The sequence below is a fragment of the Hypanus sabinus genome, chromosome 29, assembly GCF_030144855.1.
Source record: "Hypanus sabinus isolate sHypSab1 chromosome 29, sHypSab1.hap1, whole genome shotgun sequence".
Lineage (NCBI taxonomy): Eukaryota > Metazoa > Chordata > Chondrichthyes > Myliobatiformes > Dasyatidae > Hypanus > Hypanus sabinus.
The window spans coordinates 28,805,723-28,825,891 of record NC_082734.1 but is presented as its reverse complement, the minus strand read 5'-3'; the positions used below and the strand labels follow the sequence as shown (position 1 = coordinate 28,825,891).

Below are 20,169 nucleotides of genomic sequence, written 5' to 3'. Positions count from 1 at the left end.
CAATGCACCCAGCTACTACAGAAACATGCTTCAATGTTTATTTGCACATTTAGACCGGTTTAACAGTAATGGGCCTTTTTTTTTCTTTTTCAATGTTGAAATATTAGTGAATATACTTCCACTGTAGTTTCATTCCAGTGTACCATCTGCTATTTCCTGGCGAGCAATATCTTTGTATGGGGCAGTATTTGCACAGCTTTCATCACAATTCCCATTGCCTCTCCGGTACATTCCCCCTCTCCTGCTTGGTTGAACCTAGATCATTCCAACCCTAAATGTTGCTTATTGAAGGTGGCGTTCTCATCGTTACCCATACGTGGTTTTTAGCCAAAGTTAGCTGACAAGTGAGTCTGCTACCAGCTCAGTGAGATAGTTACAGGTGTATAATGGAAAAAGAAGAGGTTCTAACACTCCATTGTGGAACACCACTAGTCACCGACATCCAACCAGAAAGGCTGCCTTTATCCTCACTCTTTGTCTCCTGCCAATCAGCCATTACTTTAACCATGCTCGACTCTTTCCTGTAATACTATGCGCTCATAACCTGTTATGCTGACTCACATGTGGTACTTTGTCAAAGGCCATCTGAAAATCCAAAGAGACACCATCCACCAATTCTCGTTATCTGTCCTTCTTGTTATTACTTCAAAGAATTCCAACAGTTTTGTCAGGCAAGATTTTTCTTTGAAGAAACCATGCTGACCAAGCCCTATTTTCTTATGTGCCTTCAAATATCCAAAAAGCACATCCTTAACAATCAACTCCAACTCCTTCACAACTAATGATGTGAGACATACGGGCCTACATTTCCCTTCACTCTGCCTCACTCTCTTCGTGAAGAGTGGTGTGACATTTTCAATTTTCCATTCCTACAAACTATTCCAGAATCAATTGCCCCTTGAAAGATCATTACTAATTCCTGCAGAATCTCTTTAGCCACCTCTTTCAGAATCCTAGGGTGTATCTCTGCTCTAGGTGAATTATCTATGTTCAGTTTCCAATGTACCTATCCCGAATGATGCAAACATCACAAACTCCTGTCCCCTGACATTCATGAACTTCTAGCATTCTGCTCGTGGGTTACACAGCAAAGACAGATGTAAAATAATTATTCAGTTTGTCCACCATTTTTTGTCCCCCATTACTACCTCTCCAGCATCATTTTTCAGCAGTCTAATATCCACTCTTGCCTCTCTTTTGCACTTTATGTAATGTATCAGAAGAAATTTTGGTACCCTGTATAATATTATTGACTCACTTACATCATATTCCATCATTTCCTTCTTTGTGGCTTTTCTATTTGTCTTCTTTGGTTTTTAAAATCTTCCCAATCCACTAATTTCTAACTAATTTTTGCTATGTTCTATGCCCCCTCTTTGGCCTTTATGTTGTCTTTGACTTCTCTTGATAGCCACAGTTGTGTCATCTTGCCATTGGAATATTTCTTCCTCCTTGGGATATAAAGTATATAGAACATAGAACACAGAAATCTACAGCACATTACAGGCATTTTAGCCCAGAATGTTATTCCAACCATATAACCTATTCTAGAAACTGCCTAGAAAGACCCCAAGACAAGTTAGTAAGACACAACCTGCCCGCACAGTGGTATGCTGGCTCTCTCAAATTAGGCCATGAGTTTCCAAAACTCATATGTCCTATTCCAAAGAATTTTCTCCAGCAATTTCTCTACAACTGACATGAGACTCACCAGTCTATAGTTCCCAGTATCTCCCTCTGTTCCCTTCTGAAATAGAGGTACAACATTAATCACTCGTCAGTCCTCTGGGATTTCACCTGTAGCTAAAGAAGACATGTAGATATTGGTCAAGGCTCCAGAAATCTCAACTCTTGCATTCTTCAATAACCTGTGGTAAATTCCATCAGATCTGGGGACTTGTCTACCTTAATACTCATTAGCAGACCCAAAAGTTCCTCATTCTTGATCTCTAAATGCCCTAACTAATTTGTACACTGAGCACAGATCTCCTGGTCCTCCATATCCTTTTCTCATATCCAAACAAATATTCACCCCTTTACCATGAGTGGTCCCACCCATTCTCTTGTTATCTTCTTACTCTTGATGCATGGATAGAATGCCTTGGGATTTACCTTAATTCTACTTGCCAAGGACTTTTCATTGCCAGTCCTGGCTTTTCTAATTCCCTTCTTTTGTTCTTTACTGGCTTCTTTATAATCCTCATTTGATCCTGTCTTTAGAAAGTTTACATACTTCTCCTTTTTCTTTGTGACTAAATTCATCACCTCTGTGGACATCCATCCCTTATCTTCTCTTATCTCTTATCTTTCCATCCCCATCCTTCCTTCTAACAGAAACATATTTTTCCTCCTCTCTGTGCAATTGATCTTTAAACACACTGCACTTGTCTGATGTGGATTTACTAAAGAAAAGATGTTTCCAATGACCTCTTCTTAGTTCCTGCCTACTGCCCTTGTAATTTGCTTTGCTCCATTTTAAAACTCTATCGCAAGGACCATTCATATCCTTTTCTTTAGCTATCCTGAAAGTTAAGCAGTTGTGGTTATTAGTTGTCATTAATGACTCATCCACTGACAGGTCAGTCACCTGGTCTGACTCTTTATCTATCACCAGGTTCAATACAGCCCCTCCTCTCATTGGACCAGCCACATATTGACTTATGAAACCTTCCTGAATACAATTAACAAATTCTGCCCATCTAAACCCCTTACATTAAAAAGTCCCAGTTTACATTAGGGAAGTTGAAATTTCCTATGACGATAATCCTATTATTTTTATACGTTTCCTTAATGTGAATACATACCTGTTCCTCAATGTTCTGGTGGCTATTATGGTGTCTGTAGTTCAATCCCATCAGTGTGATTGCACCATTTCTTTTCCAGAGTTCTACCCAAATGGACTCAGTGTCTGATCCCTCCTTTATGTCTGCTCTGAGTGCAGCTGTGATATTGTCCCTGATTAGTAGTACAACTCCACCCCCTTTCTTCCTACTGTATCTTTTCTAAAACTTGGTACATTACTCACTTGTCAATCAAGTTTCTGTAATGGCTACAACATCATAGCACTGTGTACTGATCCATGCTCTAAGTTCATCACTCTCACTCATAACTCCTAGCGTTAAAATATATATAAGCTACTTTAAAAAATATCTGACTATCATACCTGTTATTTTGCTTTTACCTTTGAATACATTCCCTGACACCTACCTTCTGCTCTGATCCTTTACTTCCTAACCTGGTGATCCTGTTCACAGCCCCCTGCAAAATCAGCAACATTAGCAAACCATCTGGCCAAGATATTGGTTCCCCTCCACTTCAGGTACAACCCATCCTCTTGTAAAGGTCAGTCCTTCCCTCAAAAATGTTCCAATGATCCATTAACTTGATCCATTATCCTGCCCCCTGCACCATTTCCTCAGCCACTCATTTCACCATGCTATCACCCCATTCCTACCTGCACTAGTCATGACACTACCAGTAATCTGAAGATTACTACCTTGGAGATCCTTCTCTTCAGCCTCTTTCCTAACTCTATATACTTGCTAAGTAGGACCACTTTCCATTTTCTATCACTGATGCCAATATGCACCGTGAGCTCTGGCTCTTCACCCTCCCCCTGAGAATATCCTGCAGCCACTCAGATACTTCCTGGACCTGAGCAACCAGGAAGCAACACATAATCCTGGTGTCTCTTTTACAGCCACAAAATCTCCTTTCTGACTCCTAACAAATTAATCCCTTATCACTACCACACTGCCTGACCTCACTGTCAATGGTTTACTCTTTTGCATAGATGCTGCCTGGCCTGCTGAGTTCCTCTAGCATTTTATGTATATTGTTGTGATTACCAGCACCTGCAGACATTTTTTTCTGCCTGTAAAGCCAAAGTCTTCCCACTGTATCTCTGGCACAATCCAATATTAGACACTCTGCTTGACCCTATCTTCATTTATCTGCAGCTGAGTTTAGGCCTCCAATGCTGACATCTACCATACCTCTGACGCCAAAAAAGACCAGCCTTACCCAAATCTGCTCCTCTATACTGTCTGTTTTCCAACTTCTGTAGGGCTCTGACAGCAACACTCACCGTGCATGAGCCACTGAAAGAGTATAGTCAAAAATCACTAGGTTTATAAAAGATGTTGGTTGTCAGTTTTTATCCAGAGATGGAGACAAGGAGAGCAAGAGAGTGAAGGGAGATGGACCAAGTTAAATTAAATGCAGGGGGGAAGTTAGAAGCAATATTGATAAAATTGCTGAGCTCAGCATGGGTAACACCAACAATCATCGATGTAGTTGAGAAAGAGTTGGGGAGTTAAACTGGGAAAGGTTTTGAACATAAACTTCTATATAGATGACAAAGACGCAGGCATAGCTTGAGCCCATGCAAGTGCCCACAACTATCCCTTGGGTTTAGAGAAAGTGGGCATTTAAAGTTCAAAGTAAATGAATTATCAGTGTACTTAGACATCAACACGTACAAACCTGAGTTTATTTTCCTGTGGGTATACTTAGCAAATCTATAGAACAGTAACTGTAAACATCAAGATCTGCAAACTGGAAGAGCTGAAGGGAAAAATTTTTAGGGTGAGGTCCAGTTCTATCAAACACAGGAGGGTGTTGGTGGAGGAAAATTGGTTGGTTCTTTTGTCACAAAAGAAGCAGGGGGCTTTGAGGCCTTCCTGATGTGGGATAGATGATTATTGACAGAGTCTCCAGCTTGAACAGGCCTGGAACTGGCAGTCACTCCAGCCGAACTTGGATCCTGCTGACTGGAGCATGAGAGTTTCTGCAGAGTGGTGAGGAGTTCCCGAAGCATGCGGTCAGATCTGCGTACAGTTGCTCCCTGGTAGGCCAATGTGGTTTGCAGACATACGTACTCTGCTGTGTTCATGATGGCTCAATTGTGCTGTAACAAGAGACCTATGGATGGTGGTTAAGTGCAGAGTAAGGTCCAGAATTAATTCAGACTCAAAATAAACAAGATGATACAAATAAATCCAAGGGCAAAATCACAAACAGTAGTAATAGAAATAGAACACCTATGATTGTGCACTGAGTGCTCGGCAGGAGGACTTTAAATACAGGCTTTCCATGAATGAATGTGGCAAGCAATACTTGGTAGTCTGAGTCTCTAAGGGACAGTGGCAGCTAACCACACTCTGGGTAATTGGAGTACTGGATCTTGGATGCCTGCTGCAGTTCAGTCAGGACCATGAGAATATCACAACAGATCTCTTGGAGTGAGTAACAGAAGGGTTCTTTGTGGTGTTAGTTATATGACAGTAGACACCCCGGAGTGAGCTACAGGCTGAGACCTAATCCAGGGGTTTGGAGATTTCTATATAGAAAATAAACAGATCACTGGAAATGCTTTTGAGGCAGGGATTTGGGGAGATTATATGTTGAAATACAGATACCTAGGAATGAGTTAGGCCATAATCTATTTCAGGTGTTCAGTGGGGGTATATATAAAATGACAGATCTTGGTAGTGATGTAGAGGTTGAGTTACAATCCACAGTATCAGGGATTGGTATGTAGTAGGCCTCCGTTAGTCTTAATAGACCATGAATTTGTGCCTCAGAAAGTTTCCAGCCAGGCAAGGTTTTTTTTTGTGGAAGACCGGCAGTTGCCCAAGCTGCAAGTCTCCCCTCTCCACACCACCACTGTTGTCCAACGGAAGGGCATTAGAGCTCGGCACAGGTGTCGTCGCAGAGCAATGTGTGGTTAAGTGCCTTGCTCAAGAACACACATGCAGCTTCAGCCTAGCAACCTTCAGATCACTAGATGAATGCCTTAACCACTTGGCCATGCACCAACACATGTATACTGTAGGTAATAGATCCTAGTGAGTAAATTAAAGTTTGGGATATATTCTAAGGCTCAGGGTTGAGATGCATATGTTTTACTGATGTGCTCTGTGTTTTGTCTGTTTGATTTACTCTGCTTCAAGCAGTGTGATATTCCCTTGCTCCGATTTTGTAGACATTTTGGGAAAGGACTGTCTGATGTCGGAAACCAGGGTCCATGATGCCTCCAAACAGAAGATGGAGAAACCCTTGCAGCTGGTTTGTAACAAGGATGGGAAGCTACAGCTTAACCCAGAGGCTCTGAAGGTCCTCCAGTCTATTGAAGTTCCAATGGTTGTTGTGGCTGTGGTTGGTGCTGCTCGTACAGGAAAGTCCTACCTCATGAATTGTCTTGCGGGAGACAAGAAAGGTAAGGGCAGTGTCTGTGAACTTCCAGCTCTAACCTACCACCTCTGTTTATGATCTGTCTTGCAGAAGTTATCCTGAGACCTGGGAAACACAGAGCACACTTGCATTGTCAAGCTGTCAGAAGCGGGAGGTGTACTGGAGACATCCATTGGTTTTCCCATCACTGTTTTGGACAATGGATTGAGAGAAAACTGTAGAATTTAATCTGCATGCTTGCTTCATATCTTGGATGCAGAGAGCACACTGGTCTCATTAATAGTGACCAGAGTCACTTGCTGCAAAACCAACTCTGTGCTGACCATCAACAGTTGTTTTTCATAGATTCTACAACAATCTCATTTTATTCTTCCCTTGTTGCCAACAATTCATCCCAAACCCTATCCCTCACTCACAAACTGGGGATAGAATACTCACAACCTGCATGTCTTTGGGCTATGGAACACAACAGATCCACTTATGTTTTTGCAAACTTTACCTCTCTGTCCCTCTCTATCTCTCTCCCTCTGCAGGATTCTCAGTAAAGTCAACCATCCAGTCTCACACCAAAGGAATCTGGATGTGGTGTCGATCCCTCCCTCAGAGACCCAATGAGGTCCTCCTGTTGTTGGACACTGAGGGTCTGGGAGATCCTGACAAGGTCAGTCCCTCTCTCACAACTATGCCCCTCCTTATAACAGTGGTTTCATTACCAAAGGGGTGATCCACATACCAGAGTTCAAATGCTACCACAAGCAGTTTAGATGGTTAAAAGCCATTTACAATATAGATTTGTAGTAAAACATAATTAAGTTAGTAATTAATGTTAATTAATGTCATCACAGTTTCATGCTGAGCTTCATGGAGGAATTCTGCTGTCTTTTCTATTGGAATTGTGTGTGATCAAAGACCATTAACCACTCCAAATCTCCTGTCCCACACACACCAATTCCCAACCCACCATCCCAAGTGATAAGGATGTTAAGGTACCACAACAGAGTGATCTCCCCCAACAATGTGGTGAGCACAGGTGGAGACTATGGCTGTAAGGTTTCCCTTGGCTAAACACCTGCCACTGGTGACATTGACAGGAAGCTGGCTGTGGAGGGAAGCCTCACCCTCTAATCTCTGTAAACACTGAGCAAGAAAAAGCCAGAAATGGGATGGTTATCTGTTAGACTGATTTCTGAGTGAGAGCTCTCACTAACTGGTTGCCTGTCCTACCTGCAGGGAGATATCGATAATGATAATTTTATCTACTTACTGGCTATCCTTCTGAGCAGCATCCTCATTTACAATGGTCAAAGAAACATAGACCAGCAATCCCTGCAAGACCTACAGTATCCTTCACTGGTGTCTCTCAGTCCTTCTCTTTCAGGGTGATATCTCTACAGTGACCAGTGTCTCTCGGTTCCCCTCTCTCTTGGAAATATCTTCTGTGACTGATATCTCTGAGTATACTGTCTTAGAAAGAGATTGTAAACTGACAGGTTTTTCTCAGCCCCTGTCTCTCTCAGTGGGATATCTGTGCACAGACTTACAATTCTCGCTCCCTTTCTTTTGGCGTAAATCTGTTTACTAATCAGTGTCTCTCAATCATACAGTCACTGAGCTAAACAGCAGGCAATGCATCCCTTCAGCCATGCTTGTCTATTCCGACCAAAATGTATTCTCAATCTGATTCAGTTTTCCAGCACATTCCCATATCCCTCTGAATTCTTGTCATCTTCATACCTGCCCACATACTTTATAAATGTGTATAATGACTATTCCTCACCCACTTCCTTTGCTGGCTCGTTCAGTATAATCACCACCCTCTATGTATAAATAATTACATCTCAGGTTCTTATTCATCCATTCACTCTAACCGTAATACTATATCCTGTAGTTTTAATTTCCCCAACCTTGCAAACAAAGACCATAGACGCTATAGATGCTTCATGATTTTGATATTACAGCTGTGAGATCACCTCTCAATCTTCTATGCTCCAAAGAATAAAAGCTGCGGAGTCTAACCTCTCAGTTCTATGACTCCGGGCAACATCCTTCTAAATGTTTCTTTGGTCTCTTTCTGATTTAGTTACACCGTTGCTATAACTGCGTGATCAGAACTGTACGCAGTATTCAAACTGTGATCACACCAATGCTTTGTACAATCGGAGTGCAACCACCCACATCAAACAGTGCATTAACAGATGAAAGCCAGCTTGTCAAAAACTTTACTCACACCCCCGTTCTCTCTACTTATAACTCCCATTTAAAGGAACTAAGCACCTCTACTCTCAGTTCCTTCTGTTGTGCAAGGGTACCTGGAGCCCTTACATTTAATGTAAAAGCTCTACAATGAATAGTCCTTCCACAATATAACTCTATGTACTTAATCAGAATTTCATAAGACCTTCTTGAGCCCAGCTGACCAAAATCCCACTACACTTGCTGCTACCCCTCTTCACTGTCCACTGACTGTGAACTAATACTTGAGAACTGTGCCCATCCCCAGCAGGTTCACAAATACATTTCCATCTTGCTCTTTTAGGGGCCATCTTCACCCCATGTTACTCTTCTTTCATTAATATATTTGTAACGTCACTTAGAATTCTCCTTAATTTTCTTAGCTAAAGTCACCTAACGCTCTTTTCTGCCCTCCAAATTTCTATTTTGAGTTTACTCTTCCATCCTCTATCTATCTTCAATTATTCACTTGATCCCAGCTGCCTGCATATGAATAAAGACATCTCCTCTTTTCATGACCAGAGTTGCAATAATCCTTGACATCCAGGATTCTCAACTACCAGCAGCTTTGACTTTTACTCATCAAGACCCTGTCTCTCAGGGAGATATCTCCACTATGGCTGGTGTCTCTTCGTCATGCTCTCGCTGAGAGGGAGATCTGTACACTGACCGGTGTTTCATCCCTCTTTCTGAGAGAGAGGTCTGTATAATGAATGGTCCCTCTCCCCCTCTTCCCATGACATTCCACACTATTTTCCTGCCAACCCTTCATTTCTTTATCCTTGATGTTGCTCCCAGTTTTGTGACTGAACTATCCAAGCAGATCCAGACGAGGTCCCAGCCTGATGGCTCTGACAGTTGGGACTTTGTCCGTTTCTTCCCTGAATTTGTCTGGGTGATCCGTGATTTGACATTGGATTTGAACGTCGATGACAAAGATGTGACTCCGAAAGAGTACCTGGAGCACATTCTGAAACTGAAGGACAGTGAGTATGTGGCAGTGCCAGTCTCTGAGGAGAAAGGGTGAACTTGGAAAGCAGCCAGAAAATAGAGGGAGCAGGGTTGAATTCAATGTGTGAGGGGTGGTGGAGAAAGGGACAACCTCTTACCTGATGATCTGTGCACACATTCTCCAGGGTGTCCCGGCACCTTCAAGTTTCTCATTTCCCACTTTCTCTGCATTCCCCTGCCCTGTTCACATTCACATTACCTCACAACTCCCTGCAGTAACCTGATGCCAGCGTACACTGTCCTCTGGTCTGATGGTGTAAATGCACCACTCCCACCCAGCTGACACCTTCTTTCCATCAGAGTTTCATTTGTGATATAATTCCAGAGAACGTTGTCTCATTTTTTAACTGCTTTGCATTTGTGGTTTCTAAATGACAATAAACTGAATCTGAATGTGATTGGCTGGGTGACTCTGTCCCACATACACAGCTCTCTCAATCAGTATGTCTCTGAACTACCCTGTATAAATCCCTTCATGACCCAACTACAATGCACTTTATCCCCCTCCCACACATCCTGTCCCTCACCATCACACCTCACAAACTGCCTCCCCTCTGTTTCCTGTCCTTCCCTTATTCCTTCCCACAGCCCTGTGGAAAACAGTCACCATGTTGGGAATGGGAGAACAGACTCAGTAAGGGTGATTCCTGCCTGATTCCTGGTTCTTTTTTACAGGGGAGATCAGTGAGCAGGACAAGAAATATAACGAAATCCGCAGGTGTATCCGCAATCATTTTCCCTCACGTTGCTGCTTTGCATTTCCCATTCCCACACATGGGAAGAAACTCAAGCAGCTCCAGGAATTGGAGGACAAGGATCTGGATGAAGATTTTGTTACAGAGCAGCAGAACCTCATCAAGTACATTCACACCCACAATAAAGTCAAGAGAGTTGTTGGGGGTCAGCTGGTCACGGGCAGGAGTGAGTAACTGGGCAAAACCTCGCCACCTCTCTTCAGTATAACACACTAACCTGGCAAGAGAAAATCTGCAGATGCTGGAAGCAAATTTGGAAAAGAGTAAACAGTCAATGTTCTGTGCCAAGCCCCTCATTAGGACTGGAGAAGGGAGGGGAGAGATCAGAATAAGAAGATGGAGGAGGGAGAAGGAGGAAGTACAAAATGACAGGTGATAGGTGAAACTGGGAGAGGGGGAAGTGGTAAAGTAAGGAGCTGGGAAGTGGATTGATGAAAGAGATAAAGGGCTGGAGGAGGGTGAATCTGATAGGAGAGGACTGAAGTATGTGGAAGAAAGGGAAGGGGTTAGTGCACCAGATGGACGTGATTGGCGGGTGAGAAGAGAAGGTGTGAGAGATAAACAAGAATAGGGAATGGTGAAGGAAATGGGGAAGTGGGGGGGGGGGAAATTACCAGAGGTTGAGAAATCGATGTTCATTCAATCGTGTTGAGCACCTTCACTCTGTCCGCCACAAAAAGTGGGATTTCCTTGTGTCCACCTATTTCAATTCTACCTCCCATTCCATTCCAACATGTCAGTCCGTAGCCTCTTTTTTTTTCCATAATGAGGCCAGCTTATATTCTGTCTGGGTAGTCTTCAACCTGATGGCATGAACATCGATTTTTCAAACTTCTTACCTGCCTATCACTTCCCTCTTTTTCTCCTTCCCTTCCCTTTCTTCCATAATCTTCTACCATCTCCTATCAGATTCCCCCCCTCCAACCCATTGTCTCTTTCATAAATCAACTTCTCATCTCTTCACTTCACCCCTCCTCCCCTCCCAGTTTCACCTATCACCTGCCACCTTGGGCTTCTTCCTCCCTTCCCCCACCTTCCCATCCTGATTTCTCCCCTTCCTTTGCAGTCCCGGTGAAGGGTCTTGGCCTAAAACACTCACCTGGATTGGGAATTTACAAATGTACTATCTGAGTACATGGCAATGTAGACAGTGGGATTGAATGGGAAGAGATTCGGATGCCATTGAAAATGTGTACAAGGGAAGTGAATGGGACGGGGCTGAGATCCCATTGCAAATGTGGATGATGGAAGTGAATGGGAGGGTGTTGGGATCCCATTGGGAGTGAGTGGAGTGCTGTGAGATACCAGCGTGTGTGCAGAGGGTAGGAGTGAATGAAAAGAGATGGAGTTCACTACAAGTGAACTGGGAAGTGTAGGGTTCCATTGTGCATACAAACCTCAGGACTGCATGGGAAAGGGGTGGGGTCCCATTGGGAATATGGACTGTGGGATTCAATGGGAAGGGAGGGTTTTATTGGGAGCATTGACTGTGTTTTTGAACAAGAGAGGGTGGGGCCCATTGGGAATATCAACTGTGAGATTGAATGGGAAGGGTTGGGGACCCATTGGGAGTGTAGACTGTGGGACTGAATGGGAAAGGGTTGGGGTCCCATTGGGAATATCAACTGTGGAGTTGAATGGGAAGGGTTGCGGACCCATTAGGAGAGTAGACTGTGGGACTGAATGGGAAAGCAGAGTAGTCCCATCGGGAGTATGAATGATGGGAGGGAATTGGCGGGCGTGTGATCCCATTGGAAGTGAATGGAAATGGGTTGACTACGTTGGTATTTGGAGAGTGGGCATTGAGGTTGTGATCAGATCTCCAGGCAGTGACCTCCAGAAACATTCCACACAGGATTTGCTGAATTGGCCAAGGTGTACGTGGGGATGATGGCAGATGGGGTCATACCATGTGTGGAGAGCAGTGTCGCCAAATTAGCGGAGGTGGAAAACCAAGCAGCAGTAGATGAAGCCGTGAAATTCTATGATGATGGAATGAAAAAATTCTCAGAATCTGGCTGTCTTACTATGAGCAATCTCATAGAGAATCACAATGCGAGGAGCATAGAGGCATTCAATATCTTCCACAAAAGGTCTATGAACAACAGTGGCAAACACATCCAACAGCTGGAGGTGAGCTTCTTATGTTCAGTGATTACCAACTGTCTCATCTTTGAACATCAATCCCTGGACCCAACACTTAACAACATAGACAGAGAGACAGAGTGCACACATATCATCTTGAAAGTTAGGGACTGAGAGGCACTAGATAGTGTACATCACTCTCTGAATGAGAGAGGCAGAGAGACACTAGTTTGGATGTAAATCACTCCCGGTCAGTGTACATATTTCCCCCTGAGAGAGAGTGACTCAGATATAGTTAGTGTACAGATCCCTCACTGAGAGAGATAGACTGAAAGACAGTTATCAGTGTATGGATCTTTCCTTGAGAGAGAGCAACTCAGAGATAATGTAGTGTACAAATCTATCCCTGAGAGACAGCAACTCAGAGATATAGATGGTATGCAGATATATCACTGAGAGAGAGGGTCTGCAAGACACTGGTCAGTGTATAATACTCTGTTTCATAGTTTACTATGCATTTTTCCTTCACTTTCAGGAGAAGATCAGTTCTACTTACAATTCTCTTATGGTCAAGATCAAGAAAAAGATTGAAAAGGAATGTGAGACAAATGTGGAAATAGTAATGTCATCAATTAAAGAAAACCTGACATCTGGACATTACCAGAAACCTGGTGGTATCCAGGAGCTGAAGAAGGATTTTGATAAGGCCATCAAGGAGTATGAAGAAAGGACTAAGAATGAGGTTGAGGTGTGTTCAATATTTGACAGCAAGGCATTTACTTTTCAATTCTCATATCTTTTCCTTCCTCTGCCTTACATGAATTCAGAAAATCCCCCCTCCCCACCTCCTTCCATTCACCCAACAAAAGAGTAGTTGATTTCCACTCTCCATAACATCTGGAATGGGATTAACTGGGTAGATTGAGTCATTGATTGGGAACGAGGGTTGTGGACTGTGGGAGGCTTTTCAATGGGTGGAGTATGCCCCTGTGGGGGTTTGGGAGGGGATTCCATGGGTAGGGAGAGCTTGTGATGGGGAGATGTTTGTGGGATGTGAAAGGGGATTCAGTGGTTGGAGAGTCAGTAATGGGGCAAAGTATCCATGGGCTGTGGGAATTAGCTTTTAAAACTAGTTTTTAAGAGCCTTCCTATCTCTCCCTTAAAAATGCTTATTCTTTGCTTCCACTCTGCCTCAATGGAGAGAGTTCCAAATCCAATGAAGCTCTGGGAGAAAAATGCATTTAATATCTCCATTTTTGGAGCTACCTATTTATCTAACTCAGCTTTGCAACTCACGTCCTTCCCCCATACACTAACTGGCATGACTCCTAGTTCTGGGTTTTCCCAAATAAGTGTCTAGTTCCAGCCTGTCCTATCTTCTCTAATAAAGTAATCTGCCCTTCCAGTTATTAGTACAGGAACCCATCTCTGAACTGCTTCCAGTGTGTTAGTTTTAAAAGAGACCTATTCAGACCATATTCCAGATTGTAATCTCATCAAAACTTGATATAACTCAAGTTTTTACCTTCTTCTTTTGTTACACTATATCTCTCCCACTTATTTGCACACAATCATTTTGTGAATCTTGCACTGGGACACCCAGATCCCTCTACATCTCAAAACTTCACAAACTCTCCCATTTGGAATATATGCTTTTATTTACCTTTCTGACATAATGGATATTTTGCATTATCCCACATTGTGCTCAATTTGCCTGATCCTTACCCATTTACTCAACCAATTCTCTACTCATTGTGTCATTTTAAAAAGACTTTCTGCCTTCATTCAAAGCTACAATATAAATTGTACATAGTCTCCAATTGTGCTTTTACCAATTTCCTGTAGGTTGCTAAAAGGAGTTCCTTAATTGTTTATCAATCCCCATCACTAGATGCCTGTCACTGGTCTCAGTGGACTGTTGTGATGGGAGAAAGTTGGACGTGAATGATTGTATCTCCTCTTCTCTGCAGGGGTTAGCTGCCCTCACCCACTTCCTGGAAGAGGTAAAACCTCATCTAGACCACGTACAGGAAATGGACAGCAAGCTGACAGCCAAACGAATGCGTGTCTCTGGTGAGAAAATAAACAAATTGCTCAAAATATTGAGGTCAGGGTGTAGCTGTAGATTTAAAATTAACTCTTTGAGTCTGAAAACTAAAAATGTGAAAAACTCCTGCTGGGTACTTCACCTCAGAGTTTATCAGAAGGACCAAAGTAATAGTGAGATCAGGGAGGGGCATGCTGGTGTTCTTGGACATGTTCCTGTTAAGAAGAAGTTGGTGTTGGGTCTCCCAAACAACATAAACCGAAGGCCAGATTGGGGTGCCCAAGAGGAGGAGGTGGATTTGAACAGGAGTAGTGGTCGTCAGTTGATAATCCTTATCAAAGAGATACAGGTGCAGAGACAACAGAGGAGCTTGCCATATGATGTAATTGGAACTCGAGCATAAATACCAATTCATTAATCCTTTATTGTGCACTGTTCATGTATTTTTGAAATGTATAGACTATATGTCTTTGCCCTATTCGGTACTGCTGCAACACAACAACAAATTCACATCATATGTTGGTGATAATAAACCTAATTCTGAATTCTGAACTCATTGAGGTGTCAGCACATAGAGTATAAGGGAAAGTTCCAGCTGAGGACAGAACTCTCCAGTACAGAGAGAGGAAGATCAGTCAGGGTATTGAAGACATGGTAGGAGGTGGAATTGGGGACTGGGGTGGGTGGAGGGTCAGAGGGAATATAGGAATGGTGGGATAAAAAGTAAAGGTCTCAGAGGGGTGAAGGGATTGGAGATATTGGGAGGCATGGGAGACCAGGAGTGAGCTGGGAAAGATGGTAGATGACAAGGAAGCTGTAGGACTCTGTAGTGGCATGAAATAATAACAGTACAGTGGCAGAGGCAATAAAACAAATATGTTTGATGTATGATAGAACAGATCGTCAGGTGTGATGGGAACTTTCATATTGTGTGGACAAATCAGATTGGTCCAGGCAATCTTGAGGAGGAGTTCATAGCTTTCTAAAACAATGCATTACTGAACCTACAAGGGAATGTATCTTCTTGTTGAAGGTCATATTGGAAAGGGCGATCAGAGTATTATTGAATTTCTCATTCAAAAGTAGGATGCAATAATTATATGCACAGAATGCTGGTAGAACAATGTTGTTCTACCAGCATTTTGTGTGTGTTGTTGTTTGAATTTCCAGCATCTGCAGATTTCCTCGTGTATGCAATAATTATGTATTATAAGTGTATTATGCTGAAACAAGGGAGAATACAATATGATGAGAGAAGAGTTAGATAGTGTAGATTAGAACACGGGCTATATGGTGGGATGATGGCTGCAGGAGTGGGACCCCAGCATTTACCTCAATTGTGGCCGTGGGTGATGGGAATGGAAAACACCCGTGGGACACCAATCCCTCTCGTGGGCAGAGTAAGGGTGCTCCAGTGGTTGGGGACCCCCAGTGTTGTTGCTGGACGGTGAACTGGGTAACAAGGAGGGTGCAGACTATAAAGGTTGTGTTTCGTGTTCAGACTCCAGGGTAGGCCAAGAGCTTCCCATTTCTTAATTAGGATTTTTTTTTTCCTTGGACTTGTTTACCACGGTTCAGAGACTGTGCAAAGGGTTGTGATAAGGTGACTTGCTCATCTCTACTTCAAGACATGTCTCTGGATAGACTTCCAGAGCCAGGAACAATGAGGCCATCCTTCAGTCTGATGCCTGATTTGGAAATGGTCCCTCCCCTGTGCCTACCAACAGGCCCAAATTCCCTTGAGATGTCTGAGCATTACTCCATCACTGATATTGGGGTTAGGAAATGGAACAAGCTGGTGGGTCTGGCAGACTTGCTGCCCAGAGAGGAATGCACATGTCAGCTATAAGAGCCTACTGCCTGGATGAGTCAGATACTAGTGGTAGTTTCGGGTTTTGGTGTCCATTGACAGTGAGAAGGTGGAATACTGTGTCTCCTGTAAGATTATTCCTCTCATCCTAGTCCCTGGAAAAAGACACTACTGACTTTGAGGTTGGACATGGCTCAGTTCATGGAATGTGCTTACCATTCTCCAATACACCTGGTGTTATACTCTGACCACTTGTTGTGGGCAGAGCTCACTCTATCACACATGTAGGCAAGGTCCACGTACTGGCACTTTAACAACTAACACTTTGATAGGCTGGAGGACAGCCCATTTCCAAGATTGTTCTAGCTGTTAAGAGACATAGAGGGGGAGCTGGGGAGTTTCCCATCCCTTAGGGTTATGGGGGAAGGTCACATTTATCTCTTCCGTCAGGAGTATTTCTGGGGGCCGATGAAAGAGTGGAGGAGTTTGAGGAGGACAGAGATAAGATTTTAAATATGTTGTTTTTGATTGCATGCATATTTGTGAAGAATAATCTGAGAAATACCTAAAAATGACCTTTTGGAAACAAAACCAATTGAACAGTGATGCCCTTCTTTAAAGAATGGGACTTCCCTCTCTCCATTATTGATGATGATATCATCCACATCTCTTTCATTTCTGGAATATGCGTACATACCCTATTTTCCCGCAACCTTAACAGTGTTACAGTTCCTTTGTCCTTACCCACCACCCTGTGAGACTCTGCATACAACACACCATCCTCTCCAACATCTGCCCATCTCCAAAACGATTCTACACTAAATGTATCTTTACTGCCGCTCCATCTGCTTTCTGCAGAGATTTTCCCTCCCTGATTCCCTTATCCATTCATCTCCCCCGCCTCCCAAGAATATCTCTCTCCTGGCCCCTTAACCCTGCAAGCAGGCTAAATACTACACCTGCCCATACACTGCCGCCATCATCTCTATTCAGAGTCCTAAACAGTACTTCCAGGTGAAATAACACTGCACCTGCAAATCTGCTGGAGTCTATTGTGTCTGGCGCTCCCCCTGTGGCCTCTACATTGGTGAGACGCATTATAAATTGGGCGACCTCTTTTTCTAGCACCTCTGCACCATCCTCCACAAGCAGGAATTCCCAGTGGCCAAACATTTTAATTATAAATCTCACTCCCATTCTGACACATCGGTTGCTGGTCTCCTCTTGTGCCAAGAAGATGCCATGCTGAAGGTAGTAGAACACCACCATATATTCCATTTGGAAAGCCTCCAGCCTGATGGCATGAATATTGATTTTTCCTTCTGGTAAACCAGTTTCCCACCACTCCTTCCTCTATTCCTCTGACCTTTTACTGCTTTTCACCTGCCTATTACTATTCTGAGATCCCCCCCCCTCACCTTTCTCAGAAGTTTACTCTCCTCCTCTATCAGATTGCTTCCTCTCCAGCCCTTGACATTTCCCTCCCACCTGGATATACCTGTCACCTTCCAGCTAGTATCTTTTCCCTCACCTTTTTATTCTGACATCTTCCTCCTTCCCTCTCAGTCCTGAAACCGGAACACAGCTGACTCATTGATTATCATTTCCATAGATGCTGCCTGACCTGCTGAGTTCACCCAGCAGTGATTCTTACATTATACAGTGAGTGAAGCTCCCTCTCAATATCCTGTCATAGACACCTAGGGAAGTGATCAATTCAACACTGTCTTGCACAGACTAACCAATTCATCCTTTGCCCTTTTTTTCAGCTTTCGAACAGGAACTCACGAGGGTGACACAGGGGATGAAGATGATGGAGCAGAACAGGAAGGTGGCTGAAGAATGCAGGAATAAGGAAATCATGGACCAGATCAGCAAAATGTTTGAAGAGGGTAAAACATGCAGTGTAGAAGAGCTGAAGGAAGCCATGGAGCATATGAAGAGTGAGATGGAGAAATATGAAGTTGAAGGCAGGATGGAGGATGCACAAAGGGCTCAGCAGAGGTATGAGTCCCTGAAGAAGAAATATGAAGAGGCAACAGAATGGAGTTTAATGAAATTCATAAAGGAGAATGCTAAGTATTTCACTACACTGCTGAATGCAGTGGGCACTATGGTAGAATTATATGCATCCATAGCAAAAAGGTAGTCACAAAAGATGTCTACTTTTAAAGTGGGTTCATGAATTTCCCCCCAGTGTATTCACAGATTCTAGCTTGTGAATCTCAGAACCACAGGGATGTGAATGAGATCATCATTTCCCTATGACCTAGTGTAATATGTCCCACTCTTTAAATCCCCTCACACAGCCCACAGACACTCTCCACAATCAGCAACTTTCTCCACTCAGCAAATCCCCTCCCATAACCCACTGACACTCTCTCCCATCACCTGCATTTCCCCACCCATTAAATCCAGTGAATCCTCTCCTACAGCCTGCAGCACTTTCCTTGATCCATTGAATTTCCTCTCACATTCCATAGACATTTGCCCCCCCCCAACTCTTTCCCCTACCACAATAATTTTGCCTGATAAACTTTTCTTGATTAACCATGATTAGATCAAATACATCAAAGCTTTAGCATGTTGTTTCAAACAACTCTTGTTACTTTTTGTTCTCACAACCTCTACTTGTGTTTATACATTACCTGCTCCAGGTGAACATGTCCAGATTTCAATGTAGTGAGTTCTTCTCTGAGGCAGGGTTGTGGACTTGTTGTTGGACTTCAGTGTTACCACTATCACATATCACCTCAAGTACATTTTATGCATTCCCACATAAAATTTCCAGACTCTGCCTAGTTATTGGTAGTTAATTGTAAAGCTACATGTCCAGTTCATATCCATCTTTTTTCTTTTTCTAATTTAATTTTTTATTGAAGTTCATCATCAAACAAACATTTCCATAAGATGGATTTCAGACATTGTACATATATATCATATAATCATATATCACAAATCTCCACAAAGTATTTATACACTTATAGAAAAGAGTGGAAAGAAAAACCAAGCAAAAGGAAAGAACTATGTACAAGTAGGGAGTGATCTTTTTTTTACAACAGATTCATTGATTTGTGAGAATAAAATCAGGCCTATGAGGCATTATGCAGTTAAACTATTTTTCCCAGTATGAATCAAATTGTTCCAAATTGGATAAAATTCTGTTACATTTTATTGGATTTAATAGCCCATTGACATTAAAAGAAATGACCATCTTTTTTCAATACTCTCATATACCTGTCCACACTGTAACAGAATTACCTGACTATCAGTTCCTTAATTATAAGGGGGGTCTGTTTATCCTTGGACAATTCATCAAACTCTCCGTGGCACAGAATGTCAGCTTCCACATCCTACTTATCTGCTGGTTTAGTGTTCTGGGTCAGCGGTCAGCTCTACTCAATGACCCTGTGTTAATAATGTGGCCTTCCTCCACTCTGCTCTGTGTTCTGTGGATCCCTCTCTCACCAGCAGAGTTTCCTCCCAGAGCCTGATGGGGAACTTGTCATCTCCCTCTGGCTGCTACATTCCCACCATCAATCCACGATCAGTGTGATTACTGGATCACACTAATTATCCAGGCAATAAATCCGACCACCAGCAATGAACAATTGGAAACTGAAATGTGGGAACAGATGTACATTCAGCAGAGATATGCGAGACTGCAGGTACTGGAATCTGGAACAACAAGCAGGAAGATGGAGGAATCTTCAGTGGGTTGATCAGCATTTGTTGGTGGGGGTGGGGGAGAAAGAATTGTTGATGCTGGGTCAAGATCGTGTATTAGAACTGATGGAGTCTCAACCCAAAATGTCGACAATTCCTTACTGACCACAGATGCTGCTTGATCCACAGTTCCTCCAGCAGGTTATTGCTTTATATAAGTTGAGTGAATAGTTTCAGCAAATAGATTTGTTAAGTAACATAGATGCTACATTTAACCATGATATAACTTTATTAACAAGTCAGTAATCTTTCCAATTAGCTAAATCAATGTAACTGCAATAATAAGAATCAGGATATATATGTGTGAA

At 42.9% G+C, this 20,169-nt stretch overlaps 1 protein-coding gene across 1 annotated transcript in view; it reads left to right on the top strand.

Moving 5' to 3' along the window:
- LOC132382778 (guanylate-binding protein 1-like) overlaps window positions 1-18,662 on the top strand; it is a 28,089-nt gene extending 9,427 nt beyond the window's left edge. The window contains exons 2-10 of the mRNA XM_059953237.1: window positions 5,987-6,220; window positions 6,729-6,856; window positions 7,426-7,535; window positions 9,226-9,413; window positions 10,114-10,359; window positions 12,049-12,326; window positions 12,814-13,026; window positions 14,249-14,351; window positions 17,905-18,662. Coding sequence (XP_059809220.1) covers window positions 6,010-6,220; window positions 6,729-6,856; window positions 7,426-7,535; window positions 9,226-9,413; window positions 10,114-10,359; window positions 12,049-12,326; window positions 12,814-13,026; window positions 14,249-14,351; window positions 17,905-18,284 — 1,857 coding nt within the window. The 5' untranslated portion in view covers window positions 5,987-6,009 and the 3' untranslated portion in view covers window positions 18,285-18,662. The remainder of the gene's footprint in view (window positions 1-5,986; window positions 6,221-6,728; window positions 6,857-7,425; window positions 7,536-9,225; window positions 9,414-10,113; window positions 10,360-12,048; window positions 12,327-12,813; window positions 13,027-14,248; window positions 14,352-17,904) is intronic.
- The last annotated feature ends 1,507 nt before the right edge of the window (window positions 18,663-20,169 follow it).